At 42.9% G+C, this 20,433-nt stretch overlaps 1 protein-coding gene across 3 annotated transcripts in view; it reads right to left on the bottom strand.

Moving 5' to 3' along the window:
• Positions 1-216: 216 nt before the first annotated feature.
• The window catches only part of LOC126404439 (NACHT and WD repeat domain-containing protein 2), a 95,590-nt gene continuing 75,373 nt past the window's right edge, over positions 217-20,433 (bottom strand). For 2 of the 3 annotated variants that reach the window (XM_050067657.1, XM_050067654.1), the window contains exons 7-8: positions 19,579-20,168; positions 423-10,191 (exon numbers count right to left, since the gene is read on the bottom strand). In XM_050067657.1, coding sequence (XP_049923614.1) covers positions 6,295-10,191; positions 19,579-20,168 — 4,487 coding nt within the window. In that variant the 3' untranslated portion in view covers positions 423-6,294. Of the gene's footprint in view, positions 303-422; positions 10,192-19,578; positions 20,169-20,433 lie in introns of those variants that run through there. The other variant, XM_050067656.1, reaches the window with a different exon arrangement.

The raw sequence follows: 20,433 nt of genomic DNA, 5'->3' as shown, positions 1-20,433 counted from the left end.
GGACTCAAGATCAGTCAGTTAGTTTTAGGTTAAAAGTTGGGTTTAGGCATTTAGTCGTGATTATTAAGGTTGGGGTAAGGTGCTTGGGAATGCTTTATGTAAATGAGGGTCCTCACAAAGTGAGATGTACAGGCATGTGTGTGAGGCTGTCAGTGTTTTCTGACTCTGGGAAACAAATAAAAACCCCATGAATTACCTGTTTCACAGCAGACTCTGCAACTTAACCTACAGCTACCGGCGCGTCAGGACTCCACTAATTGTAGCCAGTTAGACGAGAGTTTGTTCACATCAGTCATTGTCTCCTGAAATCAAAGGCGGTGATTAAAATGCTTTCATGTCTAAAAGCAGAAACAAGATCGCAACATGTTGTCGCAACCTCTAATTACAGTGAAAAGCCCGAGGCGGTGCAGTGGAGGCAAAAAGTGAACCATTTTATTACATTAAAATGTTCCATACAAACGATGCATACACACTAGTTTCATATTGCTTCAGACATAAGTTTCTTTTCTGTTTGAATTCCAGTTAAACAACTCTGTAACAAAATGTTAAGTACAACATTTATGAAAATATAAATCTCTAAACAGGTAAGTCAGTCCTGACGATACAAAGAATACCATAGAAACATTCATTATACCAGTATGTCAACTATGAGTTGCAAACATGTAAGTTATTAAAAGTCATTCAAGTTACTGAACATACAATAATACCGTTTACTGGCTTCCATATGGACACATTCAAATATACTCTTAAACTGGCATTCCAATATATTTTATTATAAGAGGACTCTTTTTAAACTTTTTAGCAAAGATAGCACATTGTCTCTATCATAAACATAATCACAGTAGAACACTGAAACAATCTGGTAACAATATAATTACAGTACAAGCCTCAAAAAACAAAATCAGACAAAACGAAACACAAACTATAATCGGGACTTTGGCAATTACATATTATATATTTCTTTTTTCAATTTAGAAACTCTTTAGGGAAATAAAGTACTTTAAAGCTCGATGCTGCTACCCGGTTTTGAAATTATCCAAGGGCCATTGTCTCAACAGTTCAAACCTAGTAAACATACAATAAGATGGAATAGCCCTTAAAAAGTATATGTCAAAGTGTAAGTGTGTGGTTTTCAATCATGCCTGGCAGATGATTGGTCTCATCGGAGCAAGGTTATTACAGACATGCGATCGTGGTACCTGCAAGGTACAACCTCATAGATGAACTCAAAAATAACTTCTTTTAGATTGTCAGCAAACCAGATCTCAACAGCTTTGATTTCAGCCCGCTGTGATGTCACCAGGTTTCTATGGGCTCACATAAGGCTAATAGATACTGTAAATATATATATTGTGTATCACCACCCTTGCAAACACTGTGAATATGTAAGAAAAGATTTGTATTTGTAGAAATATTTTCAGCATGTCTACATAAATTTGTGCAAAAAATAGTTTCAACAGTGAGGTGACTCAAAGACAAGCAGAACTGCTTTCGTGTGATCTAAGTACAGATTTGAAGCAGGAAGTACAAGAAAATATGAAAAAAAGTGATTTAAATTGAATATCTTGTTCATGAATTTCGCCATAAAAACAAAAGATTTACATTTGTAACCTAAGGGAACCCTTCTTCCTCCAAACGACCATTTGTATATCAATTACTGAACTGAATTTGTGAAGTTTTTTTTTCAAAGATGAACGAAGAATCCAAAAACTGAGAAAATTCTTGAAGAATCAAAATCATAGGCGACCAGGTTTAAAAACTGCAAAACGGTGCGTGTTTTCACATGTAGTCCTTTTAAAACAAAGCAAACTCAGTCCTCTGAATGTGCTTTCACACCTGCCCTGTTTGGTTCGGTTCAATCGCACTCAAGTTCGTTTGCCCCCAAAGTGTGGTTCATTTGGGCAGGTGGGAACACAGCAATCCCACTCAGGTAAGCACCGAAACAACCGGACCGAGACCTTTTTGAAGAGGTGGTCTCGGTCCGGTTACAAACAGAACTCTGGTGCGGTTCGTTTGCAGTGAGAATGTGTTTCTAGTTGGAGCCGCGCCTCATTTTCAAACTGTATGGTTTGACTAAAATGAACAATGACAGCAATATAGTCCACGATGAGCAGCGCTAAAATCAACCTGCGTAGTTGTCCCTCCATTGTGACATTAGAAAGTGTCACATTTATCTTGCAAGTGTACTCTTCTTCAATGATTGGTTTACTTCCTGGATTTTTCCTGCACGGAAATTCTGACCAATCAAGAGCCGCTTTCTCACACAAGGCATGTGATCTGGTCCACTTGTAAATACTGCATGCATCAACCAACTCTCGGCAATTATATAACTTTATAACAAAACCAGTCCCTGATTCGGACCAAACCAAGACAACTCTAGGTCTAAAAGCACTAAGGATGTCCCGATCACATTTTTTTTTTGCATCCGATCCGATACCGAGTCCTTTATTTTGAAACCGAGTCTGATACCAAGTCTGATCCGATACTTTGCAAAGCATTAGGAAAGAAAAAAAAAGACTGCATCCAAGTTGTCCCATAAGGTTTCTTTTTTATTTCAATAGTATCCAAAAACCTTATCGGTGGTTCAGCAGCACAAAATGTAAACAAATTCAATATCTTCTTCTTGTCTTCAAACAAAATAGGCCTATATCTTTATACATTGGAAAGCAGAGGCAACAATGAACAACACAGATGAAAAACCTGGCCATTTTTGTTGTTTTTATTCCTCCGATCTTTTATTACCAATTCCGATTTTGTAAAAATAACGTGATTGGATCCGAGGATCGGATCGGGACATCCCTAGAAAGCACCCTTAGTGTTCACAGTGCACAGCTGAAGCGAACCACACTGCGGACTTGAAGCGAACCATACCTTGGACTCATGCAGTCCAATCCAAGTCTCATTTCTCCAGTCGTATGCTCAGTACTTCCTGAACAGACAGCCCTGTCTGACGGGGAACTGAAATATAAGTGAGAGTTATCTATGCTCTCTTCAATTCCAAGTAATTTTTACTTCCCAAAACACGGGAGCTTTTGGTCTACTGCTGCCTCAATCGGTTAATTAGTTGGTATTATTTTGTAACTCTGGTGTTTTAAAGGGTTAGTTCGGACTCACCAAAGTCATACACAAACTACAGACTGAGGCAGCGCCTGTGTTCAGTGAGGTAAAATTCTGTTTTTGTGACTGGATAATTGACACTTGGATTATACTGAATGAATTGCGTGAGTTTGTAAACGGATGTTTTGATACAGTTCTACTATAAACGCAGCCCCCAATGACTTCAGTTCAACAAGAATTTTCTCCATTTTTGGATTCTTAGGTCACCATAGAGGCATGCGAGAAAAACAGTTTTCCTTATGAATTCAACGTAACACAAGGCAAGTAACTGATATCTAAATGACCATTTGGAGGAGAAGTATTCTTTGAAATGTTTTCTGTTTTGAATCTGTTCTCACAAAAGCAGGTTTTTTCTGGGTAACCTCACAGTTGATACAATTTTAGAATTTTGTGTTTTTATATATTACTATACATTTATTTATTTGATGTTGACAGTCTCAATTTTTTTTCTACAACTACATTTTCCCCTACACAATCACAATCTTGAATTTTCCATGCAGTTTTTTTTCACAGGTTAACAAAAGCAGATATGCAACCAAATGTTTTCATATTACTCTAAACATCATTTCACAAGCTCAAAATCTTATTGACCCTTATTTGATCCCATAAATTTCCAATTTCCTGACTGCTAGAAGTTGTTAAGCTAATGGCATCTTAATTGTTTTTTTGTTTTTGTTTTTACTGATGCCAGGCATCTATCAAGAGACTGTAGCATTTCAAGTGAGTTAGCTGTAGCCTGCAAGTACCTGGATGGCCTTGTGTATTTTTGTAGGCAAATCCAAAACCTATTTTAAGACAACTCTATAACACGTTAAACAATCTACACATTTTCATATGAATAAATAATTTCTCACAAACCACTCATAAAGTGCATCCACCTACTGTCTAAACCTCTAAGTATATTCACATGGCCGAGTTGTTTCAGTGAAACATTGGGCTAATCACTCTGTCCTTTTCTACTGGAACATTTGAACAAACTCCACTAAACCTAAAGCAAGTACACTGGTTAAGGCGTGAATGTGTATGGTGCTATGCTACACTGTATGCTCAATAGTGGTGTTTCCCTTAAAACAAACGGCACACACACTGATGGAACTGCCGGTAAATTCACACCAAATTTACGTAAACTGTTCCGAGAAATTTCTACAGCTATCATTACAAAGAGCAATGCCGTCGATCTCTCGTGTTGTTGACTTGATTTCAGCACGCTGATCCTTTAGATTTAACATCAATGCAAGTATTATGTAACTGTGTGTATACTGTGTTTACAAATTCCCTGCATTTTCATAAATCTTGTAATCTGCACATAAAGAACATTTTAAATTCCAGGCACTCACTTTGATTGCATTAAGCACAACATAACATTTTTAAGGAGTTGCACAAATTGCAGCAGCCAAAAAGGGATATGTACATATGTTCATAGTTCTTCCTTTTTTTTGTACAGTACCGACTGATGTTGATACAAACATAAATCTACTTGTATGGCTTAATGTGCACAATGAAAATAAAGCAGCCCAGACGCCAGAAGGAAATATTGGCATTGTATGTCTCTGCTAACGGCGAATATTGTTACATTTCCATGTTTTATACATATCAACGTCTCTAAAGTGATGTGGTGACTAAGCTGAGTTTGTCACTGGGAGGTGGAGGGAATGGTGGATGGTGTGTCGCCTCGGTGAGATGCAGACCACTGTTCAAGACCAACAAACAGCAAAACCAGTTGCTTTTTAGAAACTAATTGCTGTTTTCAAGCAGCTTTTTAGGCACCAAATGTGGGTCTCTTTTGAGTGACTTGTCGCTGTTTTTCCACCGGGGCTAGTGCCACAAAAAAGCAAGTATAAGCCTGCCACGCTGCAGACCACTGTTAGGGACCAAAAGTCAACAAAAGCAGTTACTTTTTTTTAGCAAGTCATCGCTGTGTTTCCAGCAGCTTTGTGGCACAAAATGTGGGTGTTGTATTTTAGAAATTTGTCGCTGTTTTTTTTGATTGGGTATAGTGCCATGAACAGCATCTGTTTTTCTACCAAGACATTGCTACATTTCCAGCCAGGATAGTGACACAAGAAGTAGGTATAAGCCTGCCAAGCTGCAGACAGCTGTTCAGGACCAACAATCAACAAAAGTACTTATTTCTTAGCGAGTTATTTCTATATTTTCAGCAGGTTTTGGGCACCAAATGTGGGTGTTTTTCAGCAACCCATCGCTGCTTTTCCACTGGGCATAGTGCCACAAAAGGGGATTGTTTATTACAGAGACATTGCTGCATTTCCAGCAGGGATAGTGCCACAAGAAGAGACTATTTTAAGCCAAATCTTTTCTTAACCATAACCAAGTGGTTACTTTGACTAAATCTAACCACATATGAATCACAGCATTGTTTAAACATAGCCCCCAACCTTAGGTGTTTTTTTTTTAGAAATCTGTGGCTTTTTTTTTTTTTTACAGCGGCTTTTCAGCCCCAAAACGTGGGTGTTTTTATTGAATAATTGCTGTTTTTCCAGCGGGTATAGTGCCACAAAAACCAGTTGTTTTCTACCAAGACATCACTGCCTTTCAAGTCAGGATTGTGCCCCAAAAAACAGGTATTTTAAGGCAAAACTTGATCTTTCCCTAACCATAGCCAAGCCATTTTTGTGCCTAAACTTAACTACATGTTAACCACAGCTTGGTGAAACATAACGTTTCAACTTATCAACTACATATGTATGTACAAATGTGACATATCTGTGGTTTGCAGAAATGTACGATGCCAACTTTTTTTTTCTGGCGATTGGGTTGAATAAAGATAATGTACAATGAAAGTGGCTAAGATCACTGGAATGGCTTTGGAAATGTTTGACCAAGACATTTGAATAATAACTTTGTTCTTCAAATGCAAAAGGACACATAATGGCAAACTAATACCTCACAGAATTTTACATTTTTCTTCTTTTCAAAAACATCTAACAGTCTTGTGTGTAAAACAAAGAGACACTGTATCATAAGTTGGAAGTAAGTAATACATAATTTAAGTGCAGCGTTAAAACGGTCGGCCCATTAACTACCCAGAGGGCTGACATCTGCAGCTGAATCACGTGGCTGTAAACAAGAATCAACTGCAACCCCAGAGATTCTAAACTTCATCACCTAGCTCCGCCTGCCTGTCCTACCTCCACCCACTCCTCTGGTCTCCACCTATCACTGCAGCAGTTCAGTCTTTTTTGTAGGCGTGGTCGACTCACCTTCACCGGAGTCAGACACGTTTATAGGGCTGTCCCTGGAGAAGACCTCAGTTGACTCCCTCCAAATGCAGTCGGCAACGGTCTTAAAGGAATGATTGCCGCATTTGGGCCGCACCTTCTGCGAGGCATTGTTGACAATCTGTCGGCTGTTGGAGGTGGCTATCTTTATCTTGAGGGCAGCATCCACACGATCCACGACTGTGTATGTGCCGATGCTGCCATCCTCGAAGCCAATGATGATGTTTAGTGCTCGCTGGGAGAGAGACAGGAAGGTGGGCGTCTTGTAGAGGGAGCATGTGCCAATGCTCTTGCCATCAGCGAGGCGCATCACGATCAGATTGGACACAACGCCAGCATCGTCGTCTTCATCACAGTTCCGGAAACAGACGTACACCAGATAACGTCCATCTCTTGATAATTTCTGACGCCAAATAATACCGGCGGCGTGGACAAGCCTCAACTTCCCACTGTGAAGATCGAGGACATTAATATTTTCATCACCCTTGGAGACTATTCCCAGTTTTCCATTGGGCGAGATCTGGAAGTCCTCTAGATTTTTAAGGAAATTGGTGGGCAGCTGGACTCGCCTGCAAACGGACTCGTCTGCCACGCTCCAGATGAAGACGGTCTCTGTGGATGTGATGAACACCACGCAGTCGGGACAGTCAGGAATGAGCTTGAAGTTGACGATGGTAATGCCATCATCACAGACAAATTTCTTGGATACGCTGCCCGACCACAGGCTGACGGCGAGGAGCTTGTTTTTGGAGGTTCCCACGAGAAAAGTGTTTGCTGTAGTGATGAGTGCGTTCTGGAGGGTGACTAAGATGTTGCACACTTTGTGCCCAGTCCCGAGCCTCCAGACTCTGGAGGCGTTCTGCTCACAGAGGGACACCACGAACTGGTCATTGTGGGTGATTAGCAGCTGTGATATTCTCTGTCCATTGATGCGGAAGATGTTTTCTCCGGTGTTGGTTTGCCAGATGTACTGACTGGACTTGTCGTCTGAAGTCACCATGAGATCCCCTGAGGAGGTTAGGACACAGTTCTCCACTATGCCCTCGTGCTTAAAGACTGTCTCGATAAAACCAGTGCTGAAGTTCCACTTGTGGACAGCTTCTGAACCGTCCATGGTAAACACATAATCCTCTCTGCCAGACAGCTGCAAGGTCTGGATCTTCTTGCCTGTTTTGTCGATATTGGACATTGCGGTGATTATGTCAATGTCCCAAACAGATAGCACTCCACTGCTGGCAACAGAAAGGAGCAGGTTGTGGTGGGCGGATTTGATGAGTTTGACAATAGCCCCTGAGATCTCAATGAGGCTGGCCATGCACTGTCCACTGTCCCTTCTCCAAACAAAGATGGAGGAGGTGTTTTCCATGGAGGCAACAATGCTTTGTCCGTTCTTGGAGAGAACAGCAGCGACAAAGCGTTCAGTGCGTTTTGCCTTAAACTTCTCCACCATTTTCCATACTTTTGTGTCCAGGACCTCGATACTTCTGGCTTTGCAAATGAGAATGGAGCGTTGGTCTTCGGATAACTCAATGCCCACCACTTCACTGTCGTCCCCTCTACAATCGTAATCCTCCATCAGACGTGGGTTGGTGATCTCTTTGGTGTTCCATACTGACAAACTGCCTTCATTGTCAACCATCACCATTTGGTTAAGGGTGTCCAGAACAAGAATGGACTTGACGAATCCCCCAGAAAACTCTGATGTCACAGTGGCCAACTTGTCCCCATTTCCCAGATGGAAGATGGATGCAGTGTTGAGGTACTGGCCACAGAAGGCATACATTCCATCTGGAGAGCACTGGACACAAGTCACCTCATACCAGCAATGGAACTGGTAGAGAGGCCAACCGTAGAGTAGGTCAATGACGTTGACGTCTTTACTCGCCTCAAGCCAGGCCAAAGCATGATGGGTGGACAGCGTAAAACCATTGATGAAGGCCACCCCACCAGCGACACCACCATGCTTGGACCCCTTGATTTCAACCTCGGATAAAAGGCAGGACTTGTGATTATCATAGATGAGCAGCGTGTTTTTGGTTGTGGCCACGACCAGATACTTTTCATCAGTGGTTAGTCTTATTCCCAGCACAACAGATCTGGCCGTGTCAATCTGTCTTAGAAGTTGTCTGCTCTCAACATCCCAGGTGCTGACAGACCCATCTTCAAGGGCTACAAGGACTATGTTTGGGGCAAGAGTGGGCAAGATCTCCACAATCTGCATGTAGCTCGAGCACAGAGGAAGCCTCTCTGGACTGTAGGTGACGTCCATAGAGGAGTGGAGAGGCACAATGGAGCAGTACTTCGGGCCATCTTTGTCACACTCCAGGAGGAGGTGTCTGAGCTTGGGGAGGGAGGTGACAACAGGCAGAAGCCTTTGTTGCAGTTCTGCAGACAGCGATGCTGGGTTCTTCAGCACTTTTACCTTGATGCTACGGAGAGTGGTGGCCAGGAACTTCAACTCTTTTTCTTGGGTGTAGCTGTAAGCTAGGTCAATGTCTGTTAAAGCCTTTTCAAACTGGCCAATCTTGATCATTGTGTACAGCCAGCTGAAGTTCATGATGACGCCAAACATGAGGTCATCAGTGCGCCCACTCCTGGTTAGGTGGTACACCAGCTCTGTCATCTTCCTATGGTTGACAAAGAAGATGTCAGGTTCCAAAAGATTACACTGGAACACCCAAGGCTGCTCTGGAGTCTGTCTGTCATAAGAGTACTTGTCAGAGGATGCTTTTTCATGGGCCTGCTGATGGTGGGGGTTTTTGTGATGAGATATATTCAGGGAAGTGAAATGGTTGTTATCATAAGTGAAGATCTTCTTTCTGCCTCCTGACCATGCCCCCAGGAAGTACTCTGCTAGGAGGCTGTGCATTTGATGGACATCCTCCTCGTTGCTAAGATACAGCTTCTGGGCAATGAGATGCAGGTGTCTGTTGGCCCAAACCATCAAGGTGACGTTACGTACCTGTCGTTCCACCAGATAACCGTCCAGCTCCTCTTTGAGCCTTGCAACCAAATCATAAGAGATTCTCAAGGGGTTTTTGAGATATGTTGCCACAATGACATCCCCAAGAACGATATTATCAAGGGACAGAATATCTTCCAGCTCCACCTCAGTTAGCCCAGCCTTGGCCATGGTGATGTACCCTAATGCTCTAAAGACAAACCGTTGGCCCAACTTGTTCTCCACCGAGTAGAAGAGCTGTTCTATGCTCTCATGCACTGTGGAGCACAGGGACCTGTCGTCCACATCTTTGTGAGACCTCCAATGAACTACTTCTCTGTAGATGAGGTTGACAAACATTGGCAATGTACACTTGGCAAGCGCCTCATTGACATAGATCTGCTGGCCTGAAGTGACCTTTCTCTTCACCCCCAGCAGCTGCTGTTTTAATGTTTGGCTGCAGACCTTGCGGTCCCTCTGGCATAGTTCCACATAATACCCCTCATCATGGATGAGTTGTCGGAGCTTTTGCAGGATGCCATGTTTATTGGGCAACGTTGAGACTACAATGCGGACTGTCCGAGGCAGATGTACGGGGAGCCACCACAGCTTGCGAACTTCGTCGCCATCTGCGAGCTGCTCCAGGGCATCCAGGACGATGACCAAGGGTCTGTGGAATGAAGATTCCCCTAGAAGGTTGATCAGGAGCTCCCTCATCTCCTGGATCTTGTTAGGCAAAAAGTGAATCAGGCAGCGGTAGTTTATTGCAATCTGTTCACAAATGCTCTGGAGGAGGCTGCGTAGGTCTGTGGAGAGCTGGCTGGAGCCAATGAAACGGACGATGACCACTGGATCGGTTTCAGGGCCCATCTCTTTCTGCAGCCACGTGTAGGCCTGAAAAACAACACAGAGAGATGTTTGTTAGGATTCATAGAGGGCATTTTTCAAATGTAAGAGTGTTTCAAAGGAATACTTCTCACACAAAATGACCATCTGTATATCAATTAGTCATGTTACCTTGAATTCATGAAGAAAACTTTTCGCTAAAATGTTTAAAACTGAACTGAAAGTGAAAGTTATCCATGCTCTCTTGAAAGCCTGACTCCAATACACAGCAAGAAGAGGTTTAAGACATTTTACCTCATGGCAGTGTATGTGTGCTAACTTTTATTAGGCACAGAAAAATGTGTTAAACTAAGTAATGTTCATTTTTAATGCCTTCAAACATTCTTAAAGTAATTAATACACAGATTTAATTCATAAGTGAATAGTTTTTTCTCATCATGAGAGACGTTCTATGAATGAGCACGACTCCAATTTCTGAGGCTTCATTGATATTATAATTTCATTCATGAATTCATTAAATGGCCCAGCTGAGATTTCGTGAGACATTAAGATGTTATTTGACACTTTTAGGCCAATAGTGATGACGCCTGCTCCACATTCAGCTGTGTGTGTATGTGTGAGAGATGGGAAGAGAAAGACAGAGGCATCGTTTCTGTCAGTAGATTTAAAGGTCCAATGTGTTGGATTTAGGGGGATATATTGGCAGAAATGGAGGATAATAAGTATGTTTGTTGTTAGTGTATCGGTGTACCTAACTACTGTAGAAACATGGCGGACTCTGTAGATGAGGACCCACTCCCTATGTAGACATTCTTATTCTAAGGTAACAAAAACCCAACTAGTCTTATTTTAAGGTGATTAGTGTGCTGAAAACAATTACCGTCGAGCAGTTGGACCTCATTGCTGTTGACATACCGACCGAAATAAGTGTTGAACGCTTACATTGAATGAATTTGTAATACCTCTTACTTATTAAGTGATCAGATAAGAGTATGATCAAGGGGGGATCTATTGGCAGAAATGCAATATAATATAATAAGTGTGTTTTCTTTCCACCTTAAAGTAAGAGTAGTTGTGTTTTTGTTACCGTACAATGAGCCATTATATCTACATAGGGAGCAGGTCCTTGTCTATGGAGTTCGTCACATATCTACAGTCGCCCAGAACGCATAAACCAAACACTGGCTCTAGATAGGGCCATTCATATTTTTGTGTTGGCCACTGTAGTTAGAAGTCGGAAAAACACTGACTTGTACCGTGAAACTACTTTATTTAATGTTTTTTCCCGGGTTAAATCACCAAGTCTGTTTGTTTTGGAGAGCTTTAAAGTCTGTTGTGTTTGTAAAAGTTTGTAAAAGAGTGACAGAGTCCACATGGAGAGGAAGTTGTGGTGGATATATGGGTCAAACACAGGACTTCCATCCAGGAGACCGGGGGATAATGTCACGAGTGTGTCACTGTTTATCATTTGTTCATGTCAACGTCATAGGAAGGACGGCCAGCTGACGGCCAAATAACGTCACAAACGCCAACACTTTCATTTCGTAACTGTTTTCGAACCAAAACAGGATGTCTTTATTGGACATTCAAACAAAAGTCATTCAGCATCTCAGTGTTTGTTGGCTTACTTGCCTTATGTTGATCACTGGCGGGTATTGTCTCTAACAACCTTTTTATTCAACACTGAGTCACTGCACAGCAACAGGCTTAGCTTTTCTTACATCTGTCACATGATTGCACCAGTGTTAACTAGGTTTTCTGCATTCAGTGCACCCAGTCATAACATCTATTTTGTAATTTCGTCACCGAGCCATGATGTTCTTCCATCTGTGCGGATGCAACAACTATCAGCAGACTGTAAAATATCATTATGTAGCTTAGTTATAGGCTGCAGTATTTCTAAGAAAGTTTGCAGAAAGAGACCTCTGTTGATAATTCATCTCCCAGTAAAAACCTCTTAAACATCTGGGGCCGTGTTTGACAAAGCTTCCTTGTACAAAGAGTTGCTTCTAGTGACGAAATTCTAAGAAAATTCTTAGAGTTGTGACGTTTTCTTAGAAAGCTGTTCACTAAGTGTCTTAGCCCTGAAAAGAGCTCCGAAGGTGAAAACCTGTTAGGAGCAGGAGGACTTTTAAGATGCTTCAGAGTTCCTTAATCAAAGGAGAAAATGGTGGAAACATGAAGAGGTCGGAGAAATATTCTCCAAACACTGATGACAGTATATAAATGAAATGTTACAGATTAGATCGTGCAGGGATAATATACGTGGTCGATCTCATTAGGGACACGCACGCATTTCCCACCTAACGCTGTAACACTAGAAATAAAATGATCACAACACTAAGATATTTGGAAAACTTGAAAAACACAACAGTGCAGCAGTGATGACTTGAGTCGGCCAACCTAACAGTTTGGCTTCAAATACTCAGTAAAAACTAAAAGTATTTCTCATTTCTTTAGTTTGTGAACAACAACAGTAACTCAGAGTGAGATTCAGATTCTGCATACTTCTGTATACTGTATATTTCTCTCTTTTGATGTCTTCACCTGTGTCTGATTGTCTGTCCCACCCTGATAAGCCTCACCAGCAGCCCATCTCCAACATGGCGAACAGCATCAGAGAAACAGACACTGTTTTATTCAGCGATTTTACCAGTTTTAATCACCTGGTCTGTTTGTTTTGGAGAGCAAGAGATCTCTACAAATAATTCGGCTCCTGGTAAAAACCTCTTGAACAATGAACACTGAAGGAATTCTGAGCGGGAAAAGTTTCAGCTGGTTGCAATCTGCAATCCTCACCACTAGATGCCACTAAATCCCCCTAAATCTTACACTCTGGACCTTTTAAATTATCTACAACTAAAATATTACTACAATATTCATTTTACGTAACCACTTATCCTGTTAGGGGTCGCAGGGGGTGGAGCCTATCCCAGCTGGCACTGGGTGAGAGGCGGGGTACACCCTGGACAGGTCACCAGACTATCACAGGGCTGACACATAGAGACAGACAACCATTCACACTCACATTCACACCTACGGACAATTTAGAGTCACCAATTAACCTGCATGTCTTTGGACTGTGGGAGGAAGCTGGAGTACCTGGAGAAAACCCACGCTGACACGGGGAAAACATGCAAACTCCACATACAAGGGCTCCCCCACCCTGGGTTCAGACTACAAGACAACTACAATATGCCATGTGTTATCTATGTTACATTGAGTACAGCGCAAAGTACCTGCAGAACAGGAAGCAAGATCACAGAGCTGTAAAACATAATGTACAGGTTTCATTTTCTCTCAGCATAGCTTTTGTGAATCTGTATGCACAAGCCTCACACCCACCGTTACAATCAGACATAAATGAAAGTCTACATAACTTTAATTAACTTTATTCTTACGTGCAGTAAATGCCAGCCATTATCATGAGCCCGAAATTCAGCAGAGTCTCCAATGACTCGTTCCTGCATTGGCAATATTCTCTCACTGTGCCAAAGCAGCCATTTTACCGTTAGGAACCAATTACACACCACTGTATATTATGCTCTAACAGTCTATTTAACAACCAGTGTAATTCATCATCTGATATGTATTATTCTTAATCTGCAACTGTGTACTATTTGGCTGATGATATGAAAATGTGTTGTAGCTTTATACACCTGTTATCATCACAAACTCTACTGAGGCCCGAGGCTGTGAGTTACTGAGAGGATAAAAGCTCCAAATAAAATACCTCACAATTCCCTTTGACATTATCTCTCCCTTTAAGCTCATTTATTAAAGCGTGCACGCACAAAACAATCTGTCTTTTTACATTTTCAAATCCAATTTTGTAAGAAAGTGGGGAAAATATACTTTTCCTTACACACACACAGTTGCTGTGAATTTTTTGAGCTGGTTGCGACTGACAGACAGATCACCGTGCAACACACAGCTCTGCCCCGAGTCCCACAAATGTTTGATGACACTTTGACCTGGATTCCTCTGGTCGTGGTGGACTGATTTGAATTATATATCAAACACGAGACCCTGTTCTCACTTTTATAAGGGTTCCTACACCTTTTCCAAAGTGACTTCAAGCACTTTTCAATCATTTTCAAGGTGGATTTTTAAGCTTATATAGCACATACTGAAAGTACCAACACATTCTCACTCCGACCTTGTCACGTATCAACGTTTGGTCATGGACTTTCCGCATCCAGATACGATGTGCAAGGTACCCTGGTGTGTTGGTTGTTGACGTTCTGGGACACCGTGTCAAGATCTGCCTGTTACATGCATCGTCTTCTTTCAAGATACACTTCTGTTTTCACAGGAAATTTACTGTTCACATACAGTTTCTTTCAAAATAAAAGCACTGTGTCAGTACAACAAACACACATGGTTGGGTTTAGGAAAACAGAACTGGGTTTGGCTTTATAATCTTACGGGATGGCAACACCACTCTCCCGAGTGAAAGACTGTGTTTGTCGGACCCATCCACCCATCCTACTCTTGACTTTTGCCGCCCTAACTTTCTTTCTTGTCCCGCCGTGTTTCCCCCTAATGCTACCAAGCACTGTTAAACTCTAACGGCGACCGGCTGCGTATCATGTTGATGTTAAAGGACGGCTTTTTCCATCTCTGTCTGACGTCGCAAGTTGCTACCCGAGCGCCAGATTTAGACGACTTTGGAGTGAGACTGGGTTGAAAATACAGTACACTCATTAGTTCACTTCTTCATTACATTAAAGCATTTTATATTTATATTTATATTTTATATTTATATTTTTTATCTGTCTGAGAGAACGATGCCATCCGAGACTGGTTAACTAGTTTCCTCCCATATCTGTTCATTTTTCTACTGTGGAGGGAAGCGCCGTGAAGCAACAATGTTGAGTCTAAGTCCATTCCCCTACTGTTAAAATGATGCTTCTCGCAGCGCCCCCCATCTGTGGTTGGTTCAGATTTAGGCAGGGGGAAACAGATATCAACAGGGAAACAGTCTTCTACTAGATGCCTGCTCGCAATCTGCAGCGATAGTTTGAACATCTTGCGCATTTTGTCCACAAGCCTACCCATCAAATCCAGCCAGGACACACACTAATAATCCAGTCCATCCATCCATCCATCCATCCATCTTTATCCACATCCATCCATCTTCATCAATCTCCATCCATCCATCGTCATCCATCTCCATCCACCCAACTTCCTCCATCTCCATCCACCCATCTTCATCCATTTCCATCTATCCATCTTCATTTGCTTATCCAGGACCGGGTCACAAGGGCAGCAGGCCAAGCAAAGCACCTGAGACGTCCCTCTCCCCAGCAACACTTCCCAGCTCCTCCTGGGGACCCCAAGGCATTCCCAGGCCAGATGAGATATATAATCCCTCTAGTGTGTTCTGGGTCTGCCCCGGGGCCTCCTACCAGTGGGACGTGCCCGGAACACCTCTAATGGGAGGCGCCCAGGAGGCATCCTGATCAGATGTCTGAACCACCTCAACTGAGTCCTTTCAACGTGAAGGAGCAGCAGCTCTACTCCGAACTCCCTCCAGATGTCCGAGCTCCTCACCCTATCTCTAAGGCTGAGCCCAGACACCTTTTGAAGGAAACTCATTTTGGCCGCTTGTATCTGCGATGTTATTCTTTCAGTCACTACCCAGAGCTCATGACCACAGGTGAGGGTTGGGACGTAGATGGAGAGCTTTGCCTTCCGACTCAGCTCCCTCTTCACCACGACTGTCCAGAACAACGCCTGCATCACTTAAGATGTCGCGTCAAACTGCTGATCCATCTCACACTCCATTCTACCCTCACTCTTGGGCAAATCCCAGAGATACTTGGACTCCCTTGCTTGTGTTTAGAATCTAGTTTAAAGGATATATTAATTTATTTGTCAGAGATGTTAGAAACAGAATAAAGACATTCTGTATCCTGCACTATGATATGACGATAAGCTTAATAAAGATAAGTTTGTCCATTTTTAGCTTTGTAATCTGGACATACCTCTGACAACTCGGCCCACTCAGAGGACCTCTGTATTCCAGTAGATCTGATGAGGTCTGGCTCAAAAGTAAAGTCATAAATGCTCCGGGGTTCAGATGAATAAAACCAAACAGGTTCGCTCTGAATTACACCCTGTGGACTGGAGCGCAGAGTTGTTCGGCACAGTGGCCCCAGACCACTTCAACTCTGTGAATTTTCCCCTTTTAGTCCCGCTTAAATCTAATAACATCCCTCTCTCCTTCAAACACTGAGGCCGCAGAGGATTTCATACTATTATGTTTTGTTTTAACTTGCTGTGAGTGGTGAACGGCTGGAGATTAATACACAGGACGATACGGTGGTGAGAAACTTTAGCCGAAAACTACAACTGTCATTCAAAAGCTGTGATCAACATCCAGGTTCTGGTAGCAAGTATTTTATGATCTAGTCATTTTTCAGCCTTTAACTAAGTGCTAAAGTTTCCAGTTTCACATGTAATACAGGACCTAATGTGAACTGGACAGCCCACTCACACACTGTATGTGTGTTAGTGCAGCAGAGCTGTGAGAATATTCAGTATGCTAATCAGTGTGGGCAGTAAGAGTTTAAAAATACTGGATACTATCTGATAAATCATACACTCATTTGGATGAATTGTTTCATCTACTTGAGCCAAAACAGGCTGTTTTTAATTGTGAGAATTTAAATGGGTGAAATTAATATCAGGATTTTTGTGAAGTTCTCAAACTGTTTTTCCTTTTTTTCTGTTGAACCAAACTTGTTTCCACGGGAGGAAACACAGTGTGACTACCAGCCTGTTACAGAGAATCTTCTGAAAGATCCACCTGGTATTGAAAACAAGAAAGAACAAAGACGTTCGTGGCACAAAAATCAGGACAGATTGTGAAAACAGGTAAACTCCCCTGATGGAAACTAGACATGTGATCCCGATGCACTGAAACAATAACTTCCATCTGTAGCAGAACTAGATGACAGCTGTAGAAATTGATTGTTGCTGAATTGCCATTAAATATCACCTTTTACTTTTTCATCCTTAAGGCCATGACACTTTCTGTAATCGTTTTTAATGAGATTGAAGCTTTTTGCTTGCACTTTCTGTGTTGCTACTCGCCTCACATTTCTGCACTCGATGGTGCCTGACGTTTTTGCTGGAGCGTTCTGAACTCCTCGAGTTGAAAAAATTTCAACTCAGAGAGGAAGAGCGCCCCACGTTATCTCTGCTTTTTCCCCATTCTCCACTTGGATGATTTCAGAGGCGGCTGGCCTTCTGTGGTGGTCACAACAACAAGTTTACCGTTTGGTAAACAATGGAGGAGAAACTGGTCGTAGTGGTTGCTGGATACCCAGATGATAGACAGCAGGTTGTCAAACTGCTCCTGAGTCATCCTAAAATATGCCTGGAAACAGCCATCATGGAGGAAAAGCTCCTGGACCAACTGGTGGTACTCCCCATGACCCACTCTCTATTTTAGGGTCTCATGTACCCACACAGATCTCCGTTTATCTACAGGAACTAGATACTAATTACTGTCAAATAACTAAAAAGGCAGAGTGTACTTGCTGTAGCTCTGGCTGAGGGTGAGAGGCTGTCAGCAGATAGTTTGTTGGGGACAGATAAAAGGAGATCTGTGTGGGTACATGAGAGGGGACAGATAAAAGGAGATCTGTGTGGGTACATGAGACTCTAAAAAAGAGGGTGGATCATGGGGAGTACCACCAGTCAGAGTCCTGCACTGGGTCGGGTACCCGCAAAAACAGCTGATTTGCGGGTGGTTTTTAAAAAAACATTTTTTCCCGGGTTCGGATCTGGGTGGAAAAAATAGCTGTTTACACGCGTTTCACCATCTAATAACACAATTTGTGATTGGACGACAGAATCAACATGGCTGCCACCGTCTAACAAGCGCCGCTTCCAAAACAGTAAATAATTATTTAGGTATTTGAGAAATAAGTGGATAAAACGTACAACTATCACTTTATAATGTTTCTGAAGTGTTTCCCTGATGGATTACTTCTCTCCTCGATGGATTCTAAAAACACGTGACGGCTCGTAACTGCTGAACGTCGCTCTGGACAGAAAGTAAGTCTATTATTACACATGTAAAGTTCCTTTACATAGATTAAAAGTTTAAAAGCATTAAACGTAACAAACGAGTGCTTTTACACTCGTATGGGAGAAGAACACAGAGGGTTGATGATGGAGCTGAAGTCAGGTTTTTATTGTGAGAGCTGCTTCATTCAGGTCGTTGTTTACTTACTGGCACCTTAACTGTGGCGATATGCTGTTCAATATTCAGCCAATATGACCCAAAATGATTACTTTAAATCCGGGTTATGGGTCGGGCTGCGGGTCGTGTTTCAACGGGTTGGACCGGGTACTAATTGGCCTGATGCGCGGTTTGCGGTTCGGGTGCGGGTTTGTACGTCACCGGGTCGGGTCGGGGCGGATCTTTAAAACTGGACCCGTGCAGGACTCTGCCACCAGTTGGTCCAGGAGCTTCTCCTGGACCAACTGGTGGGTCATGGGGAGTACCACCAGTTGGTCCAGGAGCTTCTCCTCCATGATGGATGTTTCCAGGCATATTTTAGGACGTCTCAGAGGCAGTTTGACAACCTGCTGTCTATCGTCAGGGCGTATAGCTCTGGGTATCCAGCAACCACTACTACAGTTTCTCCTCCATTGTTTACCAACTGTAAACTTGTTGTCGTGACCACCACAGAAGATCCGCCTCTCACATCATCTGACTGGACAATTGGAAGAAAGATGACGAAAAATGAGTTAATCTTTAACTCTGAAGTTTAGGCTTTGATCATCGTTTTATTGCTTGTAACATTTTATACAACCATACAACAGACTCGGATGATATGAATGGCGCTGACAATAAATAATGAGTGTATCAGTGTGACGTTTATTGCAAAGGTTGGACAGGAGGGGTAGATCTGTGGGTGTGTGCTGTGTGATCTTGGCTATGGTGTGATCCTAATGTAGCCGGGTGGCCAGATGGCACACACAAAGGCAGAGAGTGAGCAGAGAATACAGCACACAAACACACAGCCACATGCACGCTCACTTTAAGTAACAAATGTCTTTGCGGAAATATCCACAGGTGTTCGCACACAAACGTCTAAAAAGCAAACCTCTGTACAGATGTGTACAGTGCACGGCTTCACGGGAAATTAGAGACGTGTGCGTGGCAGTGGACTGTCTTTTTGGCAGACACACAGATGGTCAAGCAAGCGTTTGATGAGCAGAGATGAACAGTTGCACGCCCCCCATACTCTGTGGTACAAAGATGGACACATGCTCAGATCAGACAGACAGGAGAGCACAAGCATGAACACACAGCGAGAGGCGGCCAGAGTGTGAGAGCAGCAGGGGCGGGGATCAGACAAAAAGAGAAAGATAACACCAACGATTTTAAATATTCTCTCTATGATGTCTCACCTGTTTGGCCACCTCAGACAGCAGCAGCGTCTTCCCAGTGCACGGTCCCCCGTACACCACCATGGGGCTCATTCTGCTCCCCTTAGACGGCATAAGGTACTCTTGTACGTAATCCAATGACTCGGCTTTGAACTCGTAGAGTGCCGCGTAGCTTTTACAGAGGGACAGGTGCTGCAGGATCTCGTCGTACAGCGGGTCCGTCTCCGTGTCAAAGTTCTGCTGGACCGTGGCTTGGATGATATCCACCATGTCCTCGTAGAACTGTTTACACAGACCCTCTACGTAGTGGCTCTCCACTTCCTGGGAGTAGCCGAGCTTCATGTCGCAGTGCGTGACCGAAGAGTAGACACGGAGGTTGGAGGCAGCAACAACTGTGGGGATGAATTCGTCCCGCACCTTCAGAAGGCGCTCGTAGGCTTCCTGGTTGCGCATGATGCGGTCGCCGCTCACCACGATGTCCATGTATCGGGTCATCTCGGGGATTTTGGCGAAGCGGTCGAAGTTGGAGATCTTGCGAATGTAACAGACACATTTCCTGAGAAAGGCAGGAGTTTGTTTCCCAAGGGCGAAGTCCAATTCATCCTCCAAGGCTGAAATAAGAAAAAAAAAAACACAAGTTTTTCTTAACTTCTCTGTACACTCTTAGAAACAAGGGTTTCTGACAGGCTGAGTTTCTACCCAGAACCACCAACCAAAAGAAACACAGTTGGGCATCTTTCTATTTATGTTATTAAATATACGCAGAAAAAAGAACTAATTAAAAAGTAATGATGTACTTAAAAATGACTCAAAGTTGACCTGGTTCCAAACACTGGTCTCCTGGGGAAAGTCCTGTGTTTTTTGACCCGACCACCA

This window comes from Epinephelus moara, chromosome 17 (assembly GCF_006386435.1).
Source record: "Epinephelus moara isolate mb chromosome 17, YSFRI_EMoa_1.0, whole genome shotgun sequence".
In the NCBI taxonomy this organism is placed as follows: Eukaryota; Metazoa; Chordata; class Actinopteri; order Perciformes; family Serranidae; genus Epinephelus; species Epinephelus moara.
Note: the sequence above shows the minus strand (reverse complement) of the source record. Positions and strands in the feature narration are given on the sequence as shown.